The sequence below is a fragment of the Triticum urartu genome, chromosome 2A (genome assembly GCF_056163025.1).
Source record: "Triticum urartu cultivar PI428250 chromosome 2A, HENAU_Tu73, whole genome shotgun sequence".
In the NCBI taxonomy this organism is placed as follows: domain Eukaryota; kingdom Viridiplantae; phylum Streptophyta; class Magnoliopsida; order Poales; family Poaceae; genus Triticum; species Triticum urartu.
Genome location: NC_141874.1, coordinates 10,468,663 through 10,496,441, shown reverse-complemented (window position 1 = coordinate 10,496,441; position 27,779 = coordinate 10,468,663). Strand labels below are relative to the sequence as shown.

Sequence of the window (27,779 nt, the reverse complement as noted above, 5' to 3'; positions counted from 1 at the left end):
GTCGGCTGGTAGCTCTCCACTCAACAGGAAGTTGAGGATGGGCTGTGCCAATGATGGTGCTTTGATCACTGTCATCACGGCCACTGGAACCAGGGCGGTTGGGTTGGGAGGTGGCGGTTGGAGTCGGCTGCCGCTTGCTGCCTCGTTGAAGTCCCCGGGCCGACTGCTGCAGCCCCGGGCCGAGTTCTGAAGTCCCCAGGCCGGGTGCGATTGTTGTAGTCCACGCATCGCCTGGTGAAGCCTCCGGGCCGACTGATGCAGCCCCCGGGCCGGGTTCTGAAGTCCTCGGGCCGGGTGCGATTGCTGTAGTCCCCGAGCCGCCTGGTGAGGTCCCTGGGCCGGCTGCTGTGGCCACCGAGTCGGATCCGGCTATTCTAGGAGCAGCCGGCACGAAGATGGACTCTGATTCTAGCGAAGGCCTGATAGACGGCTTGCGGAGGCACTGGAGGGAGACGCTGGCTGGTATTGCTTGGCAGGTGGAGCCAATCCGTGCCAGTGCGTCAGCTTGCTCATTGTCGGCTCGTGGCACATGAAGGAACTCGCACCTGTCAAAGTATCCATTGATCTACTGGACGGGGAAACGGTAGCTTGCCATGTTTGCATCCTTGGCATCCCAGTCGCCAGACGACTACTGGACTACCAAGTCCGAGTCGCTGTAGCACAGAATCCGGCGGATGCCAATCTCTTTCGCCAGTCGAAGTCCGTGTACGAGCGCCTCGTACTCGGCCATGTTGTTGGAGGCGGTGATGTGAATTTGCACCGTGTATTTGAGCTTGTCGCCTTTGGGAGAGGTGAGGACGATGTCGGCTCCCAGACCGGTGCGCATCTTCGAACCATCAAAGTGCATCCGCCAATGGGTTTCGGCGCTGGCGGCAGGCACTGGGTCTTGGCCCAGTCGACGAGGAAGTCGGCCAGCGCTTGGGACTTGATGGCTGTGCGAGGCTGGTAGAAGATGGTGTAGGGGGGCAGCTTGATGCCCCACTTCGCCACCTGGCCTGACGTATCTTTGTTGGCTATGATCTCGGCAAGCGGGGCGGTGCAGACGACCATGATGGAGTGCTCTTGAAAATACTGCTTGAGCTTCTTAGCGGCAAAGTACACGCCATAGCACATCTTCTGGTAGTGGGGATAGTTTTGCTTGGAGGATGACAGCACCTCACTCAGGTAGTAAACTGGCCTCTGGACCGGTTGTGCCTTGCCGTCTTCTGGTCGCTCGACCACGATCACAGTGCTGACAACCTGGCTGGTGGCGGCGATGTAGAGGAGCATGGGCTCCTTAGCAGCCGGGGCCGCCCGGATAGGCGGCGTGGTCGGCATCTTCTTGAGCTGGAGGAAGGCCTCGTCCGCCTTGTCGTTCCACTCGAAGTGAGTGATTTTCTTCATTAACTTGTACAGGGGGAGGGCCTATTAACCCAGTCGGCTGATGAATCGGCTGAGAGATGCCAAGCACCCGGTGAACTTTTGGACGTCTGGCAGCCGGGTTGGCGTCTGTATCCGCTCGATGGCCTTAATTTTCATAGAGTTGCACTCGATGCCGCGTTCTGAGACAAGGAAACAAAGGAGCTGGCCGACTGGGACCCCGAAGACACATTTCTCTGGGTTGAGCTTGATTTGAAAACGACACAGATTATCAAAGGTCTCCTTAAAATCTTCCAGAAGGGTGTCGTGCTTCTCCGTCTTCACCACAATATCGTCCACATAGACATGGACATTTCTGCCGAGTTGCTTGAGGAGGCACTTCTGCATGCAACCCTGAAAAGTTGCACCGGCATTTCTCAAGCCGAATGTCATGGTCAGGTAGCAGAATGCTCCGAATGGTGTGATGAAGGCGGTCTTCAGCCAATCGGCCGGGTTCAGCTTGATCTGGTGGTAGCCGGAGTAGGCATCAAGGAAAGACAGCAGCTCGGATCCGGCTGTGGAGTCAATCACTTGATCAATCCGGGGCAGAGCAAATGGATCTTTGGGGAAGGCTTTGTTGAGGCTGGTGTAATCAATACACATGTGCCACTTGTTGTTCTTCTTCACTAGAAGGACTGGGTTGGCAAGCCACTCTGGAAAAAACACCTCCATAATGAAGCCGTCTGCTAGCAGGCGAGCGATCTCTTCACCAACAATTCTTCTCTTCTCTTCTGACACGTGGCAGAGGGGTTGTTTCACCAGCTTTGCATCCGGCCTTACATGTAGCTTGTGCTCGTTGAAATCCGTCGGAACACCCGGCATGTCTTTGGGAGACCATGCAAAGATGTCCCAATTCTCATGGAGGAAGTTGATGAGCTCGCTTTCCTATTTGCTATCAAGGCCAGTCCCTACGATAGCGTGCCTCTCTGGGTGCTCTGGGTCCAAGGCAATCTTCTTGGTCTCTTTGGCCGGCTGGAAGGAGGCCTGAGTCTCCGACTCCTTGGGATCAGGCGACATGTCCGGCTGCTTGCAGGCCATGGCCATAACCCGCTCAAGGAGGCACTTCTCTTTGGCGATGACGAGGGACTTGGCTAGCAGGCTGCTGGTAGCAGCGCATAAAGCCGACTTCTTGTAGTCTCCAGCTATGGTGATGATCCCCTTGGGGCCTGGCATCTTCATCTTGAGGTAGGCATAGTGCGGAATTGCCATGAATTTGGCTAGTGCGGGTCGGCCCAGGATCGCATGGTAAGAGCTGTCCAAATCAACCACCTCAAACCAGATTGGCTCGTGGCGGAAGTGATCTTTGTCTCCGAACAGGACATCTATCTTGATCTTGCCGATTGGGGAGCAGGATAGTTCGGGTACAATGCCATGGAAGACTGTACGACTGGCTGGAGCTGCTTTGCCTTGATGCCCAACTTCTCCATGGTGTCGCGGTAGAGGATGTTGATGCTGCTACCACCCTCTATCAGGATCCGGGAAAAGCGGCAGGCCCGCCTCTCCGTGGAGAAGGTTGAATCCAACACTAGGGCGTGGGTACCCGGCGATGGCATCAGGGTCGAGTGGTCAGCACGGCTCCAGCTGATGGGCCTCTCGGACCAATGCATGAACTCTGGGACTTCCGAAGCGACAGCATTCATCTCATGGTGCTGCTGACGCCGACTGTGTCTATCGTCGGCTAAGCTGGTGAAGACGACGTAGGTGGCGTTGGGTTCAGGGAACTCGTCCTGGATTGCGCCGACTGGACGTGTGGCCGGCTTCTGAGGAGGCGGAGCCGGCGGCCCAGCAGGCGGAGGAGGCAGGCCTTCGCCCTTGGTGATTCTGGTGAGCCAGTGGCACTTTCTGGTGGTGTGATTGGACGGTTTCACGCCGCTGTGGAATTTTCAGGGAGCATCAAGGGTCTTCTCGAAGGAGAAAGCATGCAGCCACGTAGGCTTGCCGCCCTTCTGACGCTTGAGACCGGGCTGCCCCTCCAGCTGCTGGTTTCAACGGTCGCTACCTGTCGGCTGTTGGAAGCCGGCTGATGAGCCTTGCGCTTGTTGTCGTTTGGGTGCTTGCGTCTAGTGGAGTCTCCAGCCGGTGTTTGAGGAGCCGACGGGAGCACCTTTCTGGATGTATTCACTCGGAGCTCCGACTTCATGGAGGAGTCGGCCGTGGCATACTTGTCCGCTATGATCAGCAGCTCATCCAACGTGGCCGACTCGTCGCATAACAACTTGTGCTTGAGCAAGGTACCTTTTGTGCACCCGGTGGTGAAGTACTCTATGGCCTGCACCTTGTGCACCCCTTCGCAGGAGTTGCGCAGCTCGGCCCAGCGCATCAGGTAATCGTGGGTGGACTCGGCTGGGCCTTGGAAGCACATGGAGAGTTGGCGAGGCTTGGCTGGCCGCTTGTAAGTGCTGGTGAAGTTGCGGATGAAGACATCAATGAAGTCCAACCAGCTGTTGACGTTGTACGGCTTGAGGCTGTTCAGCCATGTGCCGTGCCCTGGAGCATGAGCGGAACGTACTTCACGGCGACGCGCTTGTTGCCGTTTGCCATGCTGACGGCGGTGGAGTAGTCGACCATCCAATCCTCCGGCTTCATGGAGCCATTGTATTTGGGACTGTCTTGAGGGAGCAAGAACCCTTTGGGGAAGGACTCGTCGCGAATGCGGGGGCCGAAACAGGCCGAGCCGATTGCATCTTCTTCTTCTAACGCCAGGGACCGAGCCAGGCGGTCAATCCGATGTCGGGCCTCATTCTCTCCGACTCCTTCGCGGCAGCACAGCCGGCCGCTACGAGTTGGGTGCTCAACAGGCGGCGAGAAAGCGCACCACTCCCTGCGTGGAGGAGGGGGAGGCGGACGATCGTCCCGCCGTTCCACTGCTCGCGGGCGGCCGTCTTGGTCGCGCTCGATGGTGATGCGTGTGCGGCTGCGGCTAGCAGCCGTCTCTTGGTCAATTCGGTCGCGGGCGCCGCCTGCTGTCGGCGTCCGGGAGGTCGGGCCGTGTTCTCGGCGAGGGGGGAGGTTCTCAGCTTCTTGGCTGGGTTCCACCACGCGGCGGTCGGCTTCTTGCTGCGCGGCGGCCGTGTTGAGGAGCTGCTGGATGCGTGCTGTCATGCAGCGAAGCTCGTCGCCCTCCAGGTGATCCAGCTCATCAGCCGCCGCCTGGGCGGCACGCAAGTTCTACATCGGTGTGGCGTAGACAGGGCTATCGGCCCCCAGCATGCTGGCGATGGCTGCACCGCGCTGACGAACGGTACCTGCCCGGCTGGGTTCGCCAGCAGCCGGCGTGCCGCCCACGGCACGGCCGATCTCGCACTGGTAGGCAGCAGTGAGGCGCCTCATGGCCGCCAGCTTATTGGCGTTGTCGAGGAGTGAAATGCGGAATGACTCCAGCATCGCCCCGTCTGCACCTGCCGCCACTGGCACGGACAGGCCCTGCATTGCCGCCTGCAGCGGGTCCTGGCCTGCCCCGTCTTAGGCTCCATCGTGGCTAATGACCAGCACCTCCGTGACAGTGCTGGTGCTGGCATTGCTAGCTGCGGGAGGGACAGGGTCGTCGATGATCACCACATTGCTGGGGAAGGCGTCGACGGCTGCCGCGTCAAAGTTGATGAGCATCTCGACGGGTGGGTCGATGGAGCCAACAGACTCCAGGTCGGAGGCGAGCTCGTTGGCGATGCTGAGCTTGCCGAAGAGGTCGACGAAGCAGCTCTCGGAGCTGGCTGATCCCGCATCGGACGCGGGCTCGTCGGAGAGGCGGATCCCGCCGATGAGATCAGCGAGGCAGCTTGCCGTGCAAGCGACCTCCGCGCCATGTAGCGCGTCGGTGCAAATGCCATCGGATGTGTCGGGCTGGCTGCTCCCGCAGCTACCTCTTGAGCACTGCGTTGGATTTCCCCGAAGAGGAGAGGATGATGCAGCAAAGTAGCGTAAGTATTTCCCTCAGTTTTTGAGAACCAGGGTATCAATCCAGTAGGAGGCTACGCGAGTCCCTCGTACTTACACAAAAACAATAGCTCAACCGCAACCAACGCGATTAGGGGTTGTCAATCCCTTCACGGTCACTTATGGGAGTGAGATCTGATAGAGATGATACATAATATTTTTGGTATTTTTGGTATAGAGATGCAAAGTGAAAAGTAAAAGACAAAGTAAAAAAGCAAAGCAATAATAAAGTGATGGAGATTGATATGATGAGAATAGACCCGGGGGCCATAGGTTTCACTAGTGGCTTCTCTCAAGAGCATAAGTATTCTACGGTAGGTGAACAAATTACTGTTGAGCAATTGATAGAATTGAGCATAGTTATGAGAATATCTAGGTATGATCATGTATATAGGCATCATGTCCGAGACAAGTAGACCGACTCCTGCCTGCATCTACTACTATTACTCCACTCATCGACAGCATGCATCTGAGTATTAAGTTAAAAACAGAGTAACGCCTTATGCAAGATGACATGATGTAGAGGGATAGTTTCATGCAATATGATAAAAAAAACCCATCTTGTTATCCTCAATGGCAACAATACAATACGTGCCTTGCTGCCCCTTCTGTCACTAGGAAAGGACATCGCAAGATTGAACCCAAAGCTAAGCACTTCTCCCATTGCAAGAAAAACCAATCTAGTAGGTCAAACCAAACTGATAATTCGAAGAGACTTGCAAAGATAACCAATCATACATAAAATAATTCAGAGAAGATTCAAATATTATTCATAGATAGTCTTATCATAAACCCATAATTCATCGGTCTCAACAAACACGCCGCAAAAAGAAGATTACATCGAATATATCTCCACGAGAGAGGGGGGGACTTTGTATTGAGATCCAAAAATAGAGAAGAAGCCATCTAGCTACTAACTATGGACCCAAAGGTCTGAGGTAAACTACTCACACTTCATCGGAGAGGCTATGATGATGTAGAAGCCCTCTGTGATGATGGCCCTCTCCGGCGGAGCTCCGGAACAGGCCCCAAGATGGGATCTCGTGGATACAGAAAGTTGCGGTGGTGGAATTAGGTTTTTGGCTCCGTGTTTGATCGTTTGGGGGTACGTAGGTATATATAGGAGGAAGGAGTACGTCGGTGGAGCTTCGAGGGGCCCACGAGGCAGCGGGCGCGCCCTAGGGGGGAGGGGGCACCCTCCACCCTCGTGACCGCCTCGTGGCTTTCTTGACGGAGGGTCCAAGTCTCCTGGGTCTTATCTGATGAGAAAATCATGTTCCTGAAGGCTTCATTCCGTTTGAACTCCGTTTGATATTCTGTTTCTCCGAAACACTGAAATAGGCAAAAAAAACAGCAATTCTGGGCTGGGCCTCCGGTTAATAGGTTAGTCTCAAAAATAATATAAAGTGGAAAATAAAGCCCAATATAGTCCAAAACAGTAGATAATATAGCATGGAGCAATCAAAAATTATAGATACGTTGGAGACGTATAACTCGCCAAGAAGGAAAAGGGTTCCCGTCCAGAACATGTTTCCGGACGACGGTGCACCTTGCCCCACGGTGGGCGCCAAATGTCGGGGATATCATGCGACATATGCCAGGGGGTGACTTATCATGGAGGGGGACAAAAGTACGTCGCCGGGCTCTAGAAGCGGGAGTGAGCAAGACCGCGTACGCCTGCGAATCTAACCCAGGTTCGGGGCTCTCCTAAGAGATAACACCCCTAGTCCTGCTCTACGGGGTCTCCGCATGATCACTATCTCAACAAGGTAGCTACAAGCTTGCTCCTTGAGCTGTTTGGCTAGAGGAGGAAGAAGAACAAGGCTAGCCCTACTTCACTCTCTCTATGTGGTGTGTATGATCTCTAAGGTTCTGAACCCCTTGCATGGGGTGGCATGGGGGGTTTATATAGGCCTACCCCCAGGGGTACAATGGTAATCCGGCTAGGTGTAGGACCCAGCCGTCAGTGTCTCTGGCCGCCGGCTGCTGGGGCCCACCGCCTGGTGGGTCCCACCAACTGCCGTGATCTCGGACAACAGGTAGGGCCCGCCGCCTGCGGGCCATGCTGACTGCTTTATACTGTAGCCTCGCCCCTGATGACGGAGGCTTTGTCGGGGGGAGCATGGCTACAGTCCCGCCGCCTGGCGGGCACTCACTGTAGCCACGCCCCGTCTTATCTGGTTGATGGCGCATAGACTCCGATGGAGAGGGAGGGCCGCCTGCTAGGAGACGGCCCACCTCCAAGCCGCCTGCTCAGGGTTCGCCACCTTCTGGTAGCTCATGGACAGGTAGGGCCCGTCTCTTGAGGGTCGTACCGACCGCCCGTCGTGGGAGCATGGCTCCCTCTGGCGCCGGTGATGTCACGGGCGGTGTGGCAACAGTGCCGCGCAGGGCGTGGGATGTCCGTGTGGTACACCGTACTATGGCCACGACTTGCCCTGGATTCGAGGGTGGCAGATGGCACTGTAGCCACGCCCAGTCTCGTCGTGGTAATGAGGTGCAAACTGTGAGAAGACAAGGGGCCGCCTGCTAGGAGTCGGCCCCCACGTGGCCGCTTTCTAGGAGTCGGCTCCCCTTGTGGCCGCCTTATGTGGGTTCCGCCGCCTTCTAGCAGCCAGCCACTCAGACCAGCCGGCCCAAGAAGATGGTCGTTCGTCTTGAAGGTGTGAGGGGCGCAGCTAGCACCGATGTCTCGAAATACCATGGGGGGCTGATGAGGCTACCCGTGGTCATTTACTCCGACACGTCTTCATATATTTGAATTATTTAACGAATATGATTTTATCGCTTGTGTTTTATTGTTGTTTTTCCGCCCACTCTTCTAATAACGCGTTAACCATGGAGCTATCCATTTGTCCATCTCCTTTTCGTGTTCTGTTTCATCATGTCTTCTCCGGTAATGTAATCTTCTCGCTTTGAGCTTTTATATATATATTTAGTCTACAAGCAAAAAAAATGTTTACACAAAATAGAGTCACTAGTTAGGTGGTGTTAAGAGGATTTGTACTTCTCTCGTTTTAAGAGAGTCACGGCAATGAGGATGATTAGGCGTCACGTCGGGGAAGGGGCTCCGTGTCGGGGAAGGAGGGGATTAGGCAGCTCCTAGGAAGATCTGGTGCCGCATAACTCAGGGAGGATCGCGTGGATAATAGGGTGTGCCAGGGGAGGAGGAGGAGGAGTGCCAGGGCGAGTGCGCGTAGCGGCGATCGAGAGCGGTTATGTGTTCGACGGAGACTAGGGCTCGTATTTAGATGAGAACCGCTCTAACCCAAATTCAAATGACCACGTACGATGTCGTTTAATTATAGTTAAGTGTGATGTAAATGCAGTTAAGTTAATTCAATTTTTTAGGATGATAATACCCCTGGACCGAATTGGGGCAATTAAACTTAGATAATGTTTCTTGTCGAAAATATACTTGGGCTTTAATAAGGTTCAGTTAGTCTCATTAGTTGGGTCATCCATATAACACACTCCCTGTCATGTATTGCAATGCACCGTAAAATGTCTCAATGACAATGTAGTCATGCAAGCAGACGGTGTTGATCAAAATCAGATTTGTAGGTATTTTAAGAAATTGGATGAAAATTCAACCGTATGCACACTTGCAGCTGGCCGCTAGTCAAGATTGTTCGCATGTGAAGAAAATTTGTATTCCATTCAGAAAAGGCGGGCGGACAGAACAAGTGGAAACAGCAAGTGGCACAACTTGCTGACTACGAGGTCACCCGATCAGACACGGCACTTGGCTAGCCAGCTACCACAAAACCAACACCTACTGCTGCTAGCTGGAGTACAGATCAGCTCATCCTGCGAGTCTCCTGCTTCTTGTTGCCGGAGGTCTACGAAGCTGTAAGCGCTCACTGGTATGTCTAGATTCATTTTGCTCTCTCTTCGCTCCTCCTGTTAAAAGATGTATTGAGAAATCCTCTAGCTCTGTTCAACATGTCTATAGCTAGCACTCTCTATTATACTTTTGAATTCATTCACCATAATTATCATCCATGACTCGTATGTTAAATTAGTCTTGGATTCGCTTCACGTTGGTTCCAGGGTTTTTTTCTCGGCCGAATTTTTTTTTGAATAAATTTGAATTTCAATCCGAAAAGGATCATATAGGTTCCTTACGTTAAAAAGAACACAGAACAGAGCTCATTCCAACGGAAACGGCTACCATTCCCTTTACAGAAGGTCCTGAGGATCGAGGTTTACATCGCGCAATACTATTATCTTTTTGGTGTTTTACTCTCTGCCGGTGCAAAAAAGGAAAAAAAATGTGGGCGCGGGAATAGATCACATGACCTCAGCACTACGCGCATCGTTACAGAACCATTGGAACAAGCTCAAGAACGAGTGCAACTAGGTGCTTTGCTTTGTATTTGACACTAAAAAACTTCTTAATTAAAATTTTCTTTGAAAAAATCGGGTGAAATTTCCGAGATTTTTCTGCAACCGGGACTTCCGGCCCCTACCGAGAAAAAAACGGGATCCAGAAAAAAAAACTTCGCTGCTACATCGATCATTGTTAACACAAATTGTGTATCTTCGTTGCAGAGTTTAATTGCACGACTGGACGTCTGGACCTCGATCTGCATAGCAGTTTCCGAGTTCTTGCTTGTTCTCTATACACTCGATGGCAATCTCTCAAGTAGTTATTCACATACTTGTTCACATTGAATATACAGTAGCTTCTGATTCAAATTTTGTTCCTCCAAACAGAACCTTGTATCATTTTTAGTGCTGGTTTTGAGATTTTGATACATCAAACAGATTTATCAGATTTTCTGCAAGCACGATTGCTCATTTGATGAAGGGTCAACAAGGAGAGAAGCAGTTAGATTGGCCATAAAATCGCTATTGCTTGTTCTATCTCTAAAATATAGGCATATGATTTTTTTTCAGGTTTCCATTTGTATTCATTCTCTACTGGAGAAAGCAATAACATGGAGGATGCAAGTAGAGTGCCAAGGGTTCTGTCGTTCCAGTTATTACAAGAAATTACAAAAAATTTCTCTCCGGACATGAAAGTTGGTACAGGTTCATACGGAAGTGTTTATAAGGTACAACTTAAGACCCATGCATGGTTTCTAGCTAGCTACCTATAGTTAGACAAGGTGTTTGTTGAGTGTTGACACACTTATGAATTGACCTGCACACCAAACAAACGTGTGGTAAATAAGTCGTCAGTCTTTGCACAGTTTTTTCCCTGTTATTCAGAATGTAACGCCACCTCATGCTTATAAATTCAGGAGGTTGCCAGATTTCAACTTAAACATGTTGCATATATAGCTGCACACAGAACTTTGAACCATGCATGCATTTCTATGTTGAATAGGGAGTCCATACAAATGGTGAAAGGGTTGCTGTAAAACTGCTTCATAACAGTCATGGACCGGAAGATGAGACATTTAAGAAGGAGTATCTCAATCTCGCAAATCTGCAACACAAAAATATTGTGCGTTTAGTTGGCTATAGTCATGAAACTCGGCGAGAATTCGTATCTCATAATGGAAACACTGTTTTGTTTGAGACACCACAGAGAGCTCTTTGCTTCGAGTATATGCAAAATGGAAGCCTTGACAATTTTCTTACTGGTATGATGCATGGTGTTCTTCTACTTGTAACATGAGGTACAACATTCAGAATCATTCATAACATATAATTTTTGAGGATGCTTGTTATTTCTTGGTGCAGATAACTTTAAGGAGTGTGATTGGCGTACACACTATGCAATAATTAGAGGAATTTGTCAGGGGATGAAATACCTTCATGAGCAATTGGAAACTCCTATGTATCATTTGGATTTAAAACTAGCAAATGTTTTGCTAGATGAAAATATGGAGCCCAAAATCGCAGATTTTGGCTTGTCAAGGCTCTTCCCAGGAGAATCACAATTCACAAACTGTGCTATAGGAACACGTAAGCATAATCATCCAAGTGAATATAAAAATTATAGACACACACTATGCTGCAGTAAGTTGTGTAATAGCTATGTATCAGTAATTTATATGATGTGTTATTTTATCATGCAGTGGGTATGCACCACCTGAATATATAGACGACCGTATAATCTCCACCAAGTTTGACATATTCAGTTTGGGTGTGGTGATTATTAAGATAATGGCAGGACCAGAAAGCTACTTTCAAAGTGGTGTAACGTGTCCTCAAAAATTCATCAAAAATGTAAGATTAAATGTTTGTCTTTATTGAGATAAGTATTGAATATTTCATGAATACCTCCATATATTTGATACACTACCCGTGCTTTATGTTCCACACTGGTAGGTACATGCTGACTGGAACAACAATCTACAAACAACACCGGTTTACGCGTTAGAGCCATATTCCAAACAAGTAAAGAGATGCATCGAAGTAGCTTTAAGTTGTGTGGATCCAGATCGACATAAAAGACCGAGTATAGGTGAAATCATTAATGTTCTGAATGAGACGGAAACTGCAATACAAGTCCCTGGCGCTTCAATGAACCATACTGGGTCAACATTGAACAAGGTTTGATCACTAATGATGGCACAATTGTCACTTAATATTATTTTCTATTTTTCGTTAGAAATGGAGGAAAGGAGGGCTTCATTAATTCAGGCAATGGTAAACAATTTTAGTTACAGTAGTCACGATTAGACAGTAAAATATTAGGAAAAACTAGTAGTCAACCCGTGCGGTAGCACGGGCTAGCAATATTAAAAGGGGCAAAGTGATTCTTTCAAATAAACATTCTAAATCGATGATGTTCTGAATCATTTTGTTTCTGTAGACACATGATTTTCCAATTGTGGCACAGTTGTATATATGTGAAAAATTATGTGGATAATTTAAAAAATCAAATGAACATTTACTATTTCATTCAAAATTGAATGTGCATTTCTGGTCTAATTCTACCAGTGAGAACTGAAATTAAATGTGTAAGTAGAATAGTTGGTAAAGAAAATGAAATATTCACGATAAAATCAGTTGTACAATAGCAACTAAATCAGAATACAATGCCGTACCTATTGCAAAGAAAGCATACAATACAAGAACTGTACCACTTATGAAAATAATCTACCTCTCGAGATCTAGAACTGTACCACTCAGGGCCAGTTTCTAAACATGGTACATCAGTGAACTTATTCTGACAGACTCCCACACTCATGGCCGCATGTCAGACAAAAAAATAAATATAATAACTGTGATGTCTGGCTTAATTTTGTATAGACAGATGATGCTCCAGTTTTATCATAGTGTTATATAGGTGCAGAACAATTTGAAGTATAATAATACCATTAATCAAATGTTTGATTTTTCCTGCAAATGAACATTTCACATCTCACTAAAAAATAAATGTGATTTTTTGATCTACTCCAACCAGATAAAATGAACATATATACATCCATGGCGGAACCATACTCTGTGGCAAGACTTAAGGTGTAACCAAAATCAAATATATAACAAAACCATCCGTGCAATATCAAATGAGAAAAGACAAGAGGAAAAATGTGTGAACCAAGCAAGCAATCTAACCACAAAGATAAAATAGTGCCACTTAGGGCTAGTTTCTAAACCTGATACAACAACAATTACATAAAGGATAACATAACTATTTAGTATCGCAACCTTAATAAAATGAAGCACTCGTATAGGGATTGAAATCAGCTAGCAACAAAAATCTAGCTAATTTTTATGTTGAGAATGAGAAAAATATGATACCTAACATTGTGCTACAGAGACATATATAACGACAGTGTGGTTAGAATACATGAATTCTTTTGGTAGAGCCCCACATGCATGGCCACAACTAAGAGAAAGAACTAACTATAAGCCGATCCAGTGTGAAAACAGTGTTAGTGTTCCTTTCTCCCTGGTCCTGTATTATGCAAGAAAAATAACAACAACAACGTGATAGAAATACACCATACATGCTCATGAAAATGAGCTAAGGATACACATATTTTTTTTCTTTGGTGCAGAAGGGACTCTGTTAGTACATATCACAGTAAACACCTTGTGCCTTTAATAAATCATAGATTACATAACTGAGTGCTGATGGTGGATAGAAACAGACCATAGCTTAAAAAATATGGTCATACCACAGGTTAGATTTATTATGATATAAAGACAGATTTTTTCTAGTCCAAATGGCAATTCAAGTCATCCTGAGGAAACAATATATAATTTCAAAGTCTAACTTAATTTGCTCTAAGCTAACACACCACTTATTAATCTTATATCTTCTTTGCAATAGTTTTTGGGTCACATATAGAGTCTGGACTCTGCACACGCTAAAACAAAAATGTTGAGTGAACTATCATCCTCGCAGAATTGTATCAAGTTGAAAGGAGACTTTTTTTCCTAGAACTTGCACTTGGTTACATGGGCATAGGGCCAGACGGCAACAGAACCACCTGCAGTTTTTACAGGGGAAAATCTGAACAATTTTAACATGTAAGAAGGAACTTGTTTCACACCTCCGATAACCTTTATTGATGCTCCAATATCTTGGGCGGCCGTCATCTTTTCCTGCAATTTGCAACTAATTTAATGACATGAAAGATCAAGAAACTGAGTTTCAATCACCTTGAACATCCTGAAAATTATATTGTAAATCTTGATCACAGTGTGCTAGACTATGGTAGATTTTTCTTTAAGAATTAAACGGTTGCCTAATTTCTTATGAACAAAATAAGCAGCAAGGCTGTGAACGATGTGTGGCAGTAGCAGCTACAATCAAACATAAACTAACCGCATTTTGTGGAGTCAATCCGGACCAGTGTTCTCACGTGAGATCATATAGAGTTGTCTCTCGATTTCTCAAAAAAAAAAAAAGAGTTGTCTCTGATTCTGGATTGAACCATAGAGCACATGAAACATCTGCCAAGCCCTATAGAAGACGTTCCACAATACGTGCGCCAGCTAAGTCCATGCCTCGACCCCATGTTTATGTCACGGGGGACGGCCCACGCATCCCAGCTTATGTTGGATGGGGATGGCGAATTGACAATGGCGTATATCGCTGCTGCTCCCGTCCATCACGGCACTGCGACATCCAATGACGCCGGCGTGGAGTACTTGATCGATCTCCTGGCATGTATGTCCAAACATACACAGTCCTACTCGAATTGGCGATGGAGTCCGTCGCTCCTGCGCCAGTCCATCACGGCACCACGGAGGCGAACGACGCCGAAGTGGAGTACTGCAACGATAGCGCGCCTTGTACGTGTAATGTGTTGTCATGTACAATCCTGCTGATGTTCGCACCTGCTGCGTAGGAGAGCGAGGAGGCTTCAAAAAGGAGAAGAACGCCAATGGCCATAGTCGGATCCCCACATTGCACCGGCATATAACCAATCGGGGGTAAATTGAAAAAACCACCACAATTAGGTCAAAGGTATCAATGCTTCAGGAAAAAAACACCAAAAAACATGCATTTTGGTGGGTGTTTGATGACTTCTGCACAATTGTGGTTTTCTTTTTTGCAATTTACTCAACCAACCGGAGGCACGCTCGATAATAGGAAATCTGTTTCGTTTTAATTTTTAAGGAAAAGAAAGAGATAAGAGTCGTGCCTAATAGTAGGAATGGTGCCACACATGGTTTCTACACGATATGTTAGTCTTTTTCCCATGGTATGCTAGTTATACCGAAAGATCTATTCCGTAATAACTTGGTCCCACCATATTAATGTATCGTAAAATCTAATTAATGCGAAAATTTATAGGGAGTCACAAATCAGTTTTTTCCCATGATATGCTAGTTAGTATATCGAAAGATCTACAACATAATAACTTGTTCCCATCAGATTAATGGCTCGTAAAATCGAATTAATGCGGGAATTTATAGGTAGTCTTTAATTAGTATAAGTATAGATATAGATATGAATGTTTTCTCGTAACATATGGGTTTCCGGTCTGCCCTTTATCTTATTTGTTTTTCTGGTCATCTGCCCTTTATCTTAGGCTAGTTATAGTGGGAATAACATAGGTATTAACATGCATGCCACATAAGCAAACAATGTGATATGGCATGTAATTAAAGAGAAGAGAGACAAATAAAGTAACATAATATATTATCATCACATAGCGGTTCCCAATGCAAAATGAGTCTACAAAGTAATAAATGAGGTGACGTATGACACTACACATATGTTACTATCCACTATAGAGGTAGTAACATAGACTAATAACATATGCATGTTACTAGTCTAAGTTACTCCCCACTATGACCAGCCTTAGGTGTAATTGTTGCTCTCACGTTCCGGTTTCGGCTAGCCATAGTGGGAGTAACTTAGGTAGTAACATAACACATCCAAGAAAAAATTGCTTATGTGGCATGGAGTTAATGAGGAAAGAGATGCTTGTGGTAACATAATATGTTACTGTAACATAACACACTCCAAGGTAAAATGAGTCTATATCTCAATTAATGAAGGCTTGCATGTTAGCGTCCATATATTACTACCCACGATGAAGGTAGTAACATAGACTAGTAACAAATGCATGTTACTAGTCTAAGTTACTTCCCACTATGACCAGCCTTCTAGGCACGGTCTGGCTTACAGGAAATGTTCCATCATTTTTTCTAGATTTGCATGCAATTGCATTAATGTGATGTACACTAGTTGAGTAATACGAGGGAGGGAATAATAGCCTAGGGTAAAACGCTCCAGCGTTGCGAGGGGTTAGGCCCCTCCCAATGCTCCACCTTGTACGGGTGCTAAGCCTGTCGTGTAGACGAAAAATATGATGTGGCAAGATAATTAAGAGGAGAGAGATGGGTTTGATGACCCCAGGAAGAACCAACGCCAAGCGCGTGAACCTAGGCAAAACATTTAAATGAAGCAAGCTCACCAATGCATGAGTGAGTTTAGTAGCTAAGTCATTAAATGAAGGGAGCTTAGGCTGGTTGTAGTGGGAGTATCATAGCTAGTATCATGCATGCCAACTAAGCAATTTTGATGAGGTGGCATAGAATTAAATGAAGCAAGAGAGCCTTGAGTATCATATCATGATACTGTATCATATGAAATGATGTGCTACTTTGTGTCATGCATGACAATAAATATAGTCCTATATGATACCAACATATGATACCATGCATTACGGATGTAGTATCATACACTAGTATCATATGCATGATACTAGTATATGATACTCTCCATTACAATCAGCCTTAGCTACAACAAGGTAAGCACCTATGCATTGAAGACAATAGTTGCTAAACTATTTAATGCGCTTAGCATACCTTATCTAAGCACCGGTGCATTGGAAGAGGTCTTAGCAATTTTGTATTGGGTTTCGTGCTAAATGAACTGGTGGTGTAGGTTGCTCATCCGCACTACAAGTAAGTTCAGTCCAATGCGACAATACCTTAAAAAACATTTCTCAATAAAAAAACCCTCAAAATACATCGAAGATTATTTCAACATTAGAAATGAAGATGCCCGAGACGTGTAATATTTGCACTTTTAAATGAGGATTTTTTGCGCTTCGTACTTATTGTTAAGATGCAGTATACATAGGGTTACATCACCTTTAACACTAGATAGTGTTATTAACTCGTAATGAATAAGATTCACGTCTGTTTTGCACGGAAAGGTCACGTTAGTGATGCATGCATTTAGATGAATTTGTTGAGTATTGTGTTAAAATGGTATTTCCTCTTATTCGAATTAATTGACATAGCCTCTAAACAATCTTTGTAGAATATTGTATAAAGGGTACATTAATCAATTTGGATCGGAGGGAGTAACATAATTAATATTTCAGAGTCCATGTGAACTCAAATACAGTTTGATTTAAAACTTTGTAAACTCTCTTAATCGCAGGGCAAGGGAGCGCTGGAGTATGTATATCGTGGGCAAGGGAGCACATCAGTTGAGGCAAGTTCCTTTGATAATAATACATATTAAGGACTGAATGTATATAACTAGATGGGTTGGCGCGCTCTGCCGCGCCCATCTACAAGAGCGTGATCTGCAGTGGGTTTGCTGGGCTTGCATCACACAACAAAAACATTAAGAGCAGATAAATCACTCCGTTTGTGCGAACTCATTTACTCCCTCCATTCGGAATTACTTGTCGCGAAAATTGATGTATCTAGAACTAAAATGCGACAAGTAATTCCGAACGGAGGGAGTACTACCAAACACAATGCCAAATAACCTTTAATTTAGAGGGAATAAATTTGGCAGGTCATATAATCCGGGGAATGAAATAGGAATGTCAACTCTCTCAGCTCGCCGGCACAGCAGCTGCTCGTCGTACTCCTCCTACGCTGTAGCTGCTGTTACTGGTCGTAGCCGCCGCCCATGGTGGTGCTGCTGTTGCTCCCTAAGCCTCTCCGCAGTACAGCCGCAAACACACATGCACACACGCCGGCAACGCCACCACGCACGCACGCACGCATATGACCTCCCAACCACAACATCATGCAAATACAGCAGCAAGCACGCACACACGGACACGGCACACCTAGCCACCAGCACGATTACTGGAACACACCAGCACGCTCGCTGCCGCCGGGGCGCCCATTCACAGGAGGCGCTCTGCCTTGGATGCAAAGACATCACGGCCTTCCTCCTCCGTGCCCACCGGTTAGCACCTAGCAGCCGGGGCTCAACATGGCGTCCACCAGCTTGCCATGGCAGCGACCTAGCCACCTTGGCGATGTGGGCTCCCGGTCCCTCTCCTTCCCATAACGGCGGAGGCACGCCCACGTACTCAGCGCACATCCAGCTGACCCATCCCCAAATAGAAAAAGTCCAAAACAAACCTTAAACTTGTAGACGAAAGCTAAATCATATCTTGAATTTCCAATCCCTGAAATCAGTGCACCGAACTTTTCGATCCAGGTCTATTTTAAACCTTGAGAGTGTTTCACCGGTATTCGCTGACGTAGCTGGTGAAATCGGGCCGGCCCATTAGAGCAGTCGCTCGCACGCTAGCTCTGCTCTGGTTTAATTTTTTTTTGTTTTTTCTTTGATTTCCTTCGGCTTTCTTTTTTCCTTCGCCATTTTTTTTCCTGATTTTTTTCCGTATTGTTTGCTTCTTCTTTTATTTTATTTTCTTTATCGGTTTTAACTAAAAAGAATTGTACACACATCTATTTTTTCTCAGTTGACAAATTAAATTTTTAATACATATATTGAATATTATTTGGAAAACTATTGACATATTTCAAATACATTATGTATATTTTTTAAAATACATGTTTTAAACATTTTATTGAATACACAATAACATTTTTCCACATACATGTTCAACATTTTTAAGACAATTTTTTTATAAAAATATACAATATTTTTACATAGTTTAAAAGGTTGCTCCCATTGAAAAAAAACAGGTGTTTGGACTTTAAAATTTTGTTCAGGTTTTAAATTTCGTTCCTATTTTTTCAAAAAAATATGTATAAAAAAGTATTGAATTTTTCAAAACTGATTCTGTTTTCAAAACCTTTTTCATGTTTTAAAAATTATTGAGATTTTTTCACTCATCTGTTCAGGTTACAAAAGTTGCTCCCTTTTTTTTAGAAAAATTAAAAGTGTTCAGAATCTAATTTGTTTTTAAGGCTTCAAAATTTGTCCGCATTGTTTCAACTATTGTTTTTTTAAGTGTTCTTTTTTCAAAATTTATTCTGTTTTAAAAAAGTTATTCATTTTTTAAAATATACATTGTTTTTTCATAGTTCAGGTTTAAAAGTTGCTCCCATTTTTAAAATTTTCTAAAAAGTATTCGCACTTTAACATATTGTTCAGGTTCAAAATTGTTTATGTTTAAAACAGTGTACCCTTATTCTGTTTTAAAAATGTTGTCCTTTTTCAAAAAAGTATTCAGAATTTTAAAAAGTAGTCGCACTTTAATTATTTTCCAGAGATTTCACTAATTGTTTAGGTTTTCCATATTTGTTTGCCCTTTAAAATGTTTCTTCTAATCTCGATGTTATGGTCTGTTGTTAAATGTTTCGGGCATCTCATTATATTAATGACTGCCATCTGTTGTAGCGGCTTGCGTGAGTTTTCAGTAGTGCCAGGTCTCAAGTTCGATCCCTCTGTATTGTCTATTTAGTTTGTATTTTTCGTCCTTGCATTATGAACAAAGAACTTGCTTCGCACGTGGTGGGGCGTCCGCAATCAACAGTTGTCGGTCTTTTTACATCACGTATTGTGAATAAAGAAAATTAATAGACTGAAAAAACGGGAAAGAAAAACAAAATCTCGCTTCCCGCCTGTTGGGCCGACCCAGTCGCGTCCACATTGAACAGTACCGGGATTAAACCTGCCACATTCATAATCCCTGTTTGGAAACGCACTCAAGGTTCAAAATAGATCGGGGTCGACAAGTTTGATGTTCTTATTTCAGGGATTGAAAGTTCAAGGGTCGATTTAGCTTTCGTCTACAAATTCAAGGTTTATTTTAGACTTTTTCCTCCCCAAATCCGTAAGCAAACACAAGTGAAAGAAAGCACAGCAGAAACTAAACACGGCTGCATGTACGCAAGCCCATCACCGAAGAGAAGGAGGCAGGAGAAGAAATGAAGCCGCAGAGCGTGCCACCAGTTGCCACCGCCAGCGACGGACAAACCACAAGGGCACCCGCACCCAGCCACAAAACCACCCACCAGCCAAGAACTGCCCGTCGAGTACGTCATCAAGAACCGAGAAAAATGCTAGAGGAACTGCAGCGAAGACAGAGTACGGGAATGGGAGCAGGAAAGGGCCGAACACGGCCAAACCCCACCGCACGAACATTTTTTAAGAACAACGCTACGAACTGGTAAAACTGCAGCAAACGAACAGACACCAACAAAGAGAACACCCACTGCAGATGGACCAACGCTTACCGGGTCCACCGTACAGGCAGGGGAGTACATGCACCACCGTGTCCATCCCCACAACCGGACCCATGCATGCAGCAAGGACTCCACCGCCAAAGCGACTGGGTCCCACCCATGATCCGACCACCAACAGTTCATCACACCCATTAATTCACCCCCACACGCCGTGGGTGCTGTAATCTGCATGCGAAATGACTCACCCGCCATACAGGAGTAGCATGCGACCGCACAGTCGATTAACGAAACGCGAATGACGCCAGCTCTAGCGAGAGTCCCACACGCCAGCCACCCAGATGCCCCTGATGACCTGTGCGATCGCGTGAGAGAGCGACGCATAAACTTGTAGGGGATTTGGGATGATGGAATAATCTCGTTGTCACATGAAACCAATGCAACTGTCAAATAGTTCCACCCCCAATGTCTTCATATCAATGTATTAGGAGCTCGAAAAGTCAGTTTTTACTATGCGTACGAATATATGTTAGACCTAGTTTGGCAACACCGTTTTTGCAAAACCATGGTACTCCAAGACCTAAGTATTTGAATACATGGGCAACAAACACCTCAGTTTTTAATAATCATAGTTTTGATAAAACTGCCGACGCGTTTGGCAAGTGGCAGTTTTTCTCAATTTCTTTCCTGGTTTGGATCGATTATTACATTGTTACATGCATATTCAACGACACTCACATATCAGCTTGTACTAATAGCCACCGTATGCATTCAGCCTTGCACAAGTATGTTCTCTCCTAATGCTAGGATCTGTAGTACAGCTATCTCTTGTAATCAATCAAAAACCGAGGTAGTTAAGACATGCACTGAAGATCGACGTCTGCAGCTCGTGTGTCCGTGTGTTTTCAGCCAGCGGTCACTAGCCGGACAAATCGATCAGCTAGCTATCGATTTATGTATCACATGCGTTGATGGCTAGAAGATGGACACGGAGAGACCAAGCAGCCAGCGTTTCTCGGTTTTAAAAAAAAAAAAAAGAGGTCGGGTCCTTTTTTTTATATACTACAAAAATACCACAGTTTAACAGATACCATGGTTTGTTAAACTGCAGTATTTCACGGTATTCCTGTAAAACTACAAAAATACTTTGGCTCCAAATACACCCTAAGAAGGTAGGAAGAAATTGTTGATTTTTATCATCAGACCGTGGAGCAGAACTATTATGGGTCTCCTTGGATATCATGGATAGGACCCAAGGACCGTTCCCGGTGTTAATCAAAGTCATGGCCTCATGGGTACGTAGAGACTGGATTTTCTACCGTGCATCGGATATCCTATACATTGTCCACCTCTTGGTTCTGGCACCAATATTCCCGTCGGAAATGTCAAAAGAAATTATTATTTTTAGAAATGGAGGAAGACTTCCGGCCTCTGCATCTGGACGATGCATGCAACCATTTTATTAATTGTTCACACAAGACCTTACAATGTAAGGGCATCTCCAGCCGTTGGCCCCTCAGGGGGCGTCTAAAAGCGCCGCCTGGGGGTGAGCCGGCGAAAAAAATGACACTGGGGGTGAGCCGGTCCCCAGCCGTCAGCCCCCAGGGCCGCCCCCAGGCGCGTATCTTAAAAAAAACAGAACCGTTCGGCGAAGTTATGATAAAAACTAGTTAAATTTCGGCCAAACATTACAAATTTCGGCGAAATTCGGCCAAATATTACATGAACCTAATCTAAAAAAAAGAAAGGGGCTGAAGTTGTCGCCGCCGTCGCCGCCATCGTCGTCGTCGGCCTTCTCCTCCTTGACGCGGGCGCCCTTGCTGGACCCCTCCCCGGCGTTGCCATGGCGAACAGGCAGCGGCGCGTAGTCGTCGTCGTCGCTGTCGCACAAGACGACGACCCCGCCTTCCTCGCGGCGCGTCGGTGCTCCTCGAAGCGGCGTAGGGCGGCGCGCTGACGCTCCTTCTCCTTCTCGCGGCGCGCCTTCTCCATCGCAATGGAGTCCTGGCGCGCCCATTCGAGGGTGGCGTCGTCGTCGTCGTCGAACTCGGCCTTCACCGGCGCCAGCCCCGGCTCCGTCTTCACCGGCGCCAGCCCCGGCTCCGTCTTTGGCTTGACGAAGCGCGGAGGAGCCGACGAGGGGGCGCGCCGGCCGCCCTCGTTGATGACGATGCCGGCGCTGCGAGTGCGCCAGTCGAGCGGCGTCTCCGCCGTGGGCTCGGCCTTGACGCCGAGCAGCGCCGGAGAGCTGGAGGAGTGTGAAAAAGAACGGGATAAGGAGGAAGAAGAGGAGGCGCCGAACCTCCTTGGAGCCCATGGCCCGGCGCGTCGGTGCTGCGCCGGGGCGGCCACCCTCCCCAGGGGGTACGCCAACGGCGGGTCATTGCCGCCCTCGAGGTACGTGAGCACGCCCTCGAGTGTGCGGCCGGGGACGCCCCACCAGAGGTGGCGTCCCTCGCTGTTCTGCCGGCCGCCGACCACCGGCGCGCCGTTGGTGGACGCCAAGCGCTGCTGTTGGCGGCGCTCGAAATACGCCGCCCAGGCCGCGTGGTTGTCGGCGGCGTACTGGGGGAGGGAGAGCTCGGCCTCGGTGATAGACGCGCGCACGATCTCGACCTCCTCGGCGAAGTACCTCGGCTTCGCCACGGCGTCGGGCAACGGGGGAATGGGCACTCCCCCGGCGCTGAGTCTCCACCCCGTCGGCCCGGCGCGCATGTCCGGCGGCGCCGGGATGTTCGCCTGGAACAGGAGCCAGGACTCCTGTTCGCGGAGCGAACGGCGGCCGAAGCCGTTGGCCGCCGCCGTATCTCCGGGGAAGCGTTCTGCCATGGCGAAGGCGGGGCTAGGCGGGCTCGGGAGAGGTAGAGGGAGGGGCTGGGTGGTGGTGCTCGGGGAGAGGTAGGGAGAGGAAGGGCTGGACGGCGGCGAGGGGCGGGGCTGGTGTGGGCGCAGGTGAGTGGAGGCCGCCGGCTTTTATAGCCGGGCCGCGCCCGTGTGTACGCGTGCGAGGGAGTGGAGGCGTCGGCGCGCCGTCCCGTGAACGCGCCGCCCGTGACGAATCAATGGCAAGGCTGACCGGCGGCAGCCTTGCCAGCCTTGCCATTGATTCCCCGCGGGAACCGAGTCCGTTGGGGGAAGACGAGGCGCCGAGTCGCTGACGTGGCTGGCCCGCGTCTTTTTCGCGCCAAAACAGCTCGCCCCGGCGCCCCCAGGCGCCCCCCAGCGCGCCGGGTTCGGCCTGGGTCCGCCGGCGCTGTTTTTGGCCCAAGCCGGCGAAAATCGGGCTCCTGGGGGCGCGACTGGGCCGTTTTTTCGGCGCCGGCGCGAAAAAATCGCCTGGGGAGGCCTTCCTGGGGGCGCGGCTGGAGATGCCCTAATAGAACAGTAAGACTAAAGCCACCGTCTAGGCAAGATCTGTTGCTACTCCTATCCAATTGATGAAGGGATGCTGATAGTCTGGGCCTAATACCAAACATACCTCGCAGCCAAATCTACCATCTAAGACCTGATGCCCCATCCAGGACGCCTGCCGGGTATAGGGCACCCACCGCTCCGGCGCACTCCTCAACCAGGACGCCTGCCGGGTATGAGGCCGCCGCAGCCACCTGCCACCAATCCATCTTCAGAACTGTACTGCTGCATCTACCTTGTCCAGTCTAGCTGCCGTCGACGCCAGACCGCGTCACCTCCTGCGCGAGTCCATCTTCGCACATCGGACGCCGAGTCACCACAGCGCCATGTCGCCGAGATCCACCGCCATCAATGAGTGAGATGAAGCACCACTCCACCAAAGAATCTGTCCTCTGATCCCTCGATCACGTGTGCACCTCCAAGAATGACGCCCCAAAGGGGGGAACGACACTAGAGAGCCGCCGTCATCCGATCATCCGATCTAGGGATTCCCCCGGAGGTAGCAGAGAGTGGCCTTGAACTTCTCCACGGCGATGCCTTCAAGAAGGGAACGATGCAGATAGCGCCACCACCGCCGGCCTTGACAATAGCCAAAAGCAAGTTTTCACCCAGATCTGTTCGAAGGAATCCAACTCCCGTGCACGACCACCGCCGCCACCAGGCTAAGCACTCGCTGCCGCCGGCACCTCCACGATGCCCAGAGGCTGCGAGACTCGCCGCCACCACGCCTGGGCCGCTGGCCACCGCTGTCAACACCAACCCCACCATCCACCAGATCTGGGCAGGGATCCCAGATCCATCCCCCACCACCCACCACCACGGAGGGGAGGAGGCGGCGCCAGCGAGGGACGTCGGGAGGGGGAGAAGGAGCCGAGGTAGGGCCGGCTCGACGCCCGGCACCACCAGGCAGATGGGAATGCCCCACGAAGTCCCCAACTGCGTGCGGGAGAGAGCCGCCCCGCCGCCGCCAACGCCACACGGCCTTTGGCCGGCGACGCCCCAGGCAGCGGCGAGGGAGGGGGTTGAGGCGAAGGGGGCGACTCTAGGGTTTCCTCCCGGGGGCGCCCGCGGGAGCGCCTCGGGGAGGGGAGGGGAGGCTAAAATTGGGAGAGAATCTAAAAATTGGGGGAGAATTTCACTTCCCCGGCCTCTGCACCAACTAGGGATGCATACGGCCTTTTATGTATGAGTACTAGGATTTTTAATCTCGGTTACGCACCGAGCCTAGTCCTCAATAAATGCGTGAGTATCAAAAAAGCCTGGTCCTCAAGAATAGATAGGAACCGAGCCTAGTCCTCAATAAATGCGTGAGTATCAAAAAAGCCTGGTCCTCAAGAATAAATAGGAACCTAAATTCGCCTTCGTGAGGATTTGAACCTAGGTGTTGGGTTTGTACATCCACTCCCCTAACCAATTGAGCTAGGCCCACTCTCGAAATTATTTTAAAGACTTCCTTTTGCACTGCACTGCACAATACCCCACCCATTCTGTTAGATACATCTATTGTGCATCAACAGAATTAGGGGAACGGTGGCCACTCATTGCTGCCAGAGACCTTCCTCCTCCCATTATCCATATATACTTCTTCTTGTGATCCAAAGATTATTTCAAATTTATCTCTTTTGAATAGAAAATAAGATTTATGAAATTTTTGCACATTTGTGTTTCCTGGTAAAGAAGCCTTTAACACAAGATCAATCTCGAATATATTTTGACAAGATTTGAAATTTGAAATTTGAAGCATGGTGAAATAGTATGAATCTACAAAAATATTGGGAACACGGTGGAAATATTATAAAACATGGGTATACAATGGTGGTGCAAAGAAAAAAGAAAGGAAAAGAGATAAGAAAAAGAAGGCAATGATAAGAAGAAACAAAACAAAGGGAAAGGAAAGGAAAGACAATACAATAAAAACAAGAAATCAGGGAAAATAGAAGAAAGATAAGACAATGAAAATAACAAAGCAGAATGTGTGCTAATTGTGTTTGTATCCTTTTAATGCTTAATTTTGAGTCAACAAAACCCACGATTTCTCAAAAAACAATAAGTTCATCTGAATGTGCAGGAATGCCGACAAACTATAGTAGAATTAGAGGTGAGGAGAGAACTGAGCATGATGGTGAATCTCTTTGGTGAAGTAGTTGACAACTACAAGTTGGATAAAATGTCGAGGTACATGGGGAAACCCAAGAACCAGGAAGACCGAGCTGGAGAAGCCTTGAATCTTATCTGCGAGGACAACAAGGATGTCAAGGCTTGCGAGTATTTGTGTCTCAATATCTTGTTCCCACTCCATCTTCCAAGGGTCACGCATTGCTTCATCTACAATGCGACCGGCGAACCCCTCCACTACGCGAGTAACACTTTCTGGTCTGGAAGTTTCTTCTGCGATGATTTTTACCCTAAATGGATTGGCAACGGGCAGTGGGCTGCCTTCCGTCACCGGCAAGAGCGCTTTTCAGGTTCGATGGCCTCTGTTATCTACCGTGGCAAGAACAAAGATGGCAGAGACCAGCACTACCTGGTTTCTTGGAGTAACCCACGTTATTTTGGGTTGAACAAGGTACCTATGTCCTAACCATAACATCGACTCAACATACTTATGACAGTAGTGTGAATTAGATATTCATGCATGCTTGCAGGCTTATTGCGACATCGGCCCTGTCGACTACTTCCATACACGTGGGGATGATACATACAATAAATTATTAAATTCTGGTTACTCTTCATACGCCCAGTACAATGGATGCGAGATTGATTCAAAAATTGGCAACCTTAGTGGCCCATTCTTTACGACAAAGATCACCTCGCTGGTCGGTCATCTCCAGCATTCTCCAAAGACCTGTATGGATAAGTAGATAGTCAGTTAATTCAGTTTGTGATGGCATGCTGAAAGGTGGAATTCTTACGATCATCTGATTGCATATTAGTTTCTTACAGTAATAAGTAATCCATGTGTAATCACACGGTCATGGAATTGACGGGAACCTTTTTTATATTGGGGTGTAATTCATGTGATCCTGTCAAGAAAATGTATAATTCATCTTATTCAAATTGAGGAGCAACAAGGAATGCAGAGATAAGTGTCACATGAACCTTACGTGTACTCATTGCTCTACGAAATTATTCAGTAGCTAGTGCGAGAGGATGATCAACCATGTTGGGACTAAAACAAAGCCCAGAGTCCTACGGGAGGCAGCAGGGTGGAATTTTGTGCAATGCGTGAATGCCTGATGGAGCAATGTCGCGTGGAGGTGGAAGGACTGCCGATTGTCAACTTATTTTCTCTGATAATAAGATATGGTGAGGGTACTTGTGTAATAAGCATCAGGTAACTTTGTGCCAGTAGCCGCGGTAGAACAAAAGACATTTCATCTACTCAGATGAGATAAGAGGGGATGGTATTTTTTGTGATTTCCATTGTAAGATGATCAATTTGTAGAAGCTTAAAAATAGAGAGCAAACAGATTTCAAAATAAAGGATACAACAAGGATAAAGAAGCACCCTCCTCTCTCGCGGCGTCCCCGCGGGCGGCCGGGGGGAGCCCAGATCTGCCGCCCCTCGCCCCTCCTCCCTCCCCCGCCCTCCTCGCCGCCGCCGGTGAAGGTTGCCGGGCAAAGCCCTTCGGCCTAGGCGGCGGCGGGGCCTTCTTCTCCTTTGCCCGAGGATGGCGGCGCGGGACGCTTTCTTCTGGTGGCGGCGTGGCGCGGGCGTGGGGCGCGGCGGCGCGACGACACGGGCTGGCGGCGGTGTCTGCTGGGCGTACGTGGCATCGTCCTCTCTTGGGCCGGCGGCGGGGTCTGGTGTAGGGCCCTCCAATGGCGCAGGCGTGGGGCGCGGCGGCGCGACGACACGGGCTGGCGGCGGTGTCTGCTGGGCGTACGTGGCATCGTCCTCTCTTGGGCCGGCGGCGGGGTCTGGTGTAGGGCCCTCCAATGGCGCGGCTGCGGCTTGCGGGCGGCCCTGCTGCTCGCACGGCACGGCTGCTGGTCAGGCGGCGGCGGCTCGGATCCTACTTCCAGTCCCCGATAGAGATGGCGGCGATCCGTACACAAGACATGATGGGTGAAAACCTTGCGCTTGGCTAGATGCAAGGCCGGCGATGGCGGCGCTCTTTTGTGTCGTTCTCTTCTTGAAGACATCGCCGTGGAGAAGTTTTAGACCTCTATCTGTTACCTCCGGAGGAAACCCTAGATCAGAAGATCGGATGACGGCGGCGCTCTTGTATCGTTTCCCCCTTGGGGGTTTCAGTCTT

The 27,779-nt window shown here is 48.2% G+C and overlaps 2 protein-coding genes across 2 annotated transcripts; one reads left to right on the top strand and one right to left on the bottom strand.

The window, feature by feature from the left end:
* Positions 1-628: 628 nt before the first annotated feature.
* LOC147982830 (uncharacterized) lies at positions 629-1,383 on the bottom strand. The gene is made up of 2 exons (XM_087540556.1): positions 991-1,383; positions 629-826 (listed from the first exon to the last, which is right to left on the bottom strand). The coding sequence occupies exons 1-2, from the start codon at positions 1,381-1,383 to the stop codon at positions 629-631; spliced, it is 591 nt and encodes a 196-aa protein (XP_087396682.1).
* Positions 1,384-9,051: 7,668 nt separating this feature from the next.
* Positions 9,052-26,618, top strand: LOC125528538 (cysteine-rich receptor-like protein kinase 26). Its single transcript, XM_087542707.1, has 9 exons — positions 9,052-9,197; positions 10,234-10,391; positions 10,667-10,925; positions 11,026-11,254; positions 11,364-11,514; positions 11,617-11,841; positions 17,150-17,203; positions 25,589-26,086; positions 26,166-26,618. Exons 2-9 carry the CDS (start codon positions 10,275-10,277, stop codon positions 26,379-26,381), a joined length of 1,749 nt encoding a protein of 582 aa, XP_087398833.1. The 5' UTR covers positions 9,052-9,197; positions 10,234-10,274; the 3' UTR covers positions 26,382-26,618.
* Positions 26,619-27,779: the final 1,161 nt, after the last annotated feature.

Excerpts from the sequence above, each read along its gene's own strand:
- LOC147982830 (XM_087540556.1), bottom strand. The coding sequence starts at position 1,383 with ATGAAGAAAATCACTCACTTCGAGTGGAACGACAAGGCGGACGAGGCC. Across the intron at positions 827-990 it reads ACAAAGATACGTCAGGCCAG|ATGCGCACCGGTCTGGGAGC; the intron begins GTGGCGAAGTGG and ends GATGGTTCGAAG.
- LOC125528538 (XM_087542707.1), top strand. The coding sequence starts at position 10,275 with ATGGAGGATGCAAGTAGAGTGCCAAGGGTTCTGTCGTTCCAGTTATTA. Across the intron at positions 10,392-10,666 it reads CATACGGAAGTGTTTATAAG|GGAGTCCATACAAATGGTGA; the intron begins GTACAACTTAAG and ends TATGTTGAATAG. Across the intron at positions 11,842-17,149 it reads CTGGGTCAACATTGAACAAG|GGCAAGGGAGCGCTGGAGTA; the intron begins GTTTGATCACTA and ends TCTTAATCGCAG.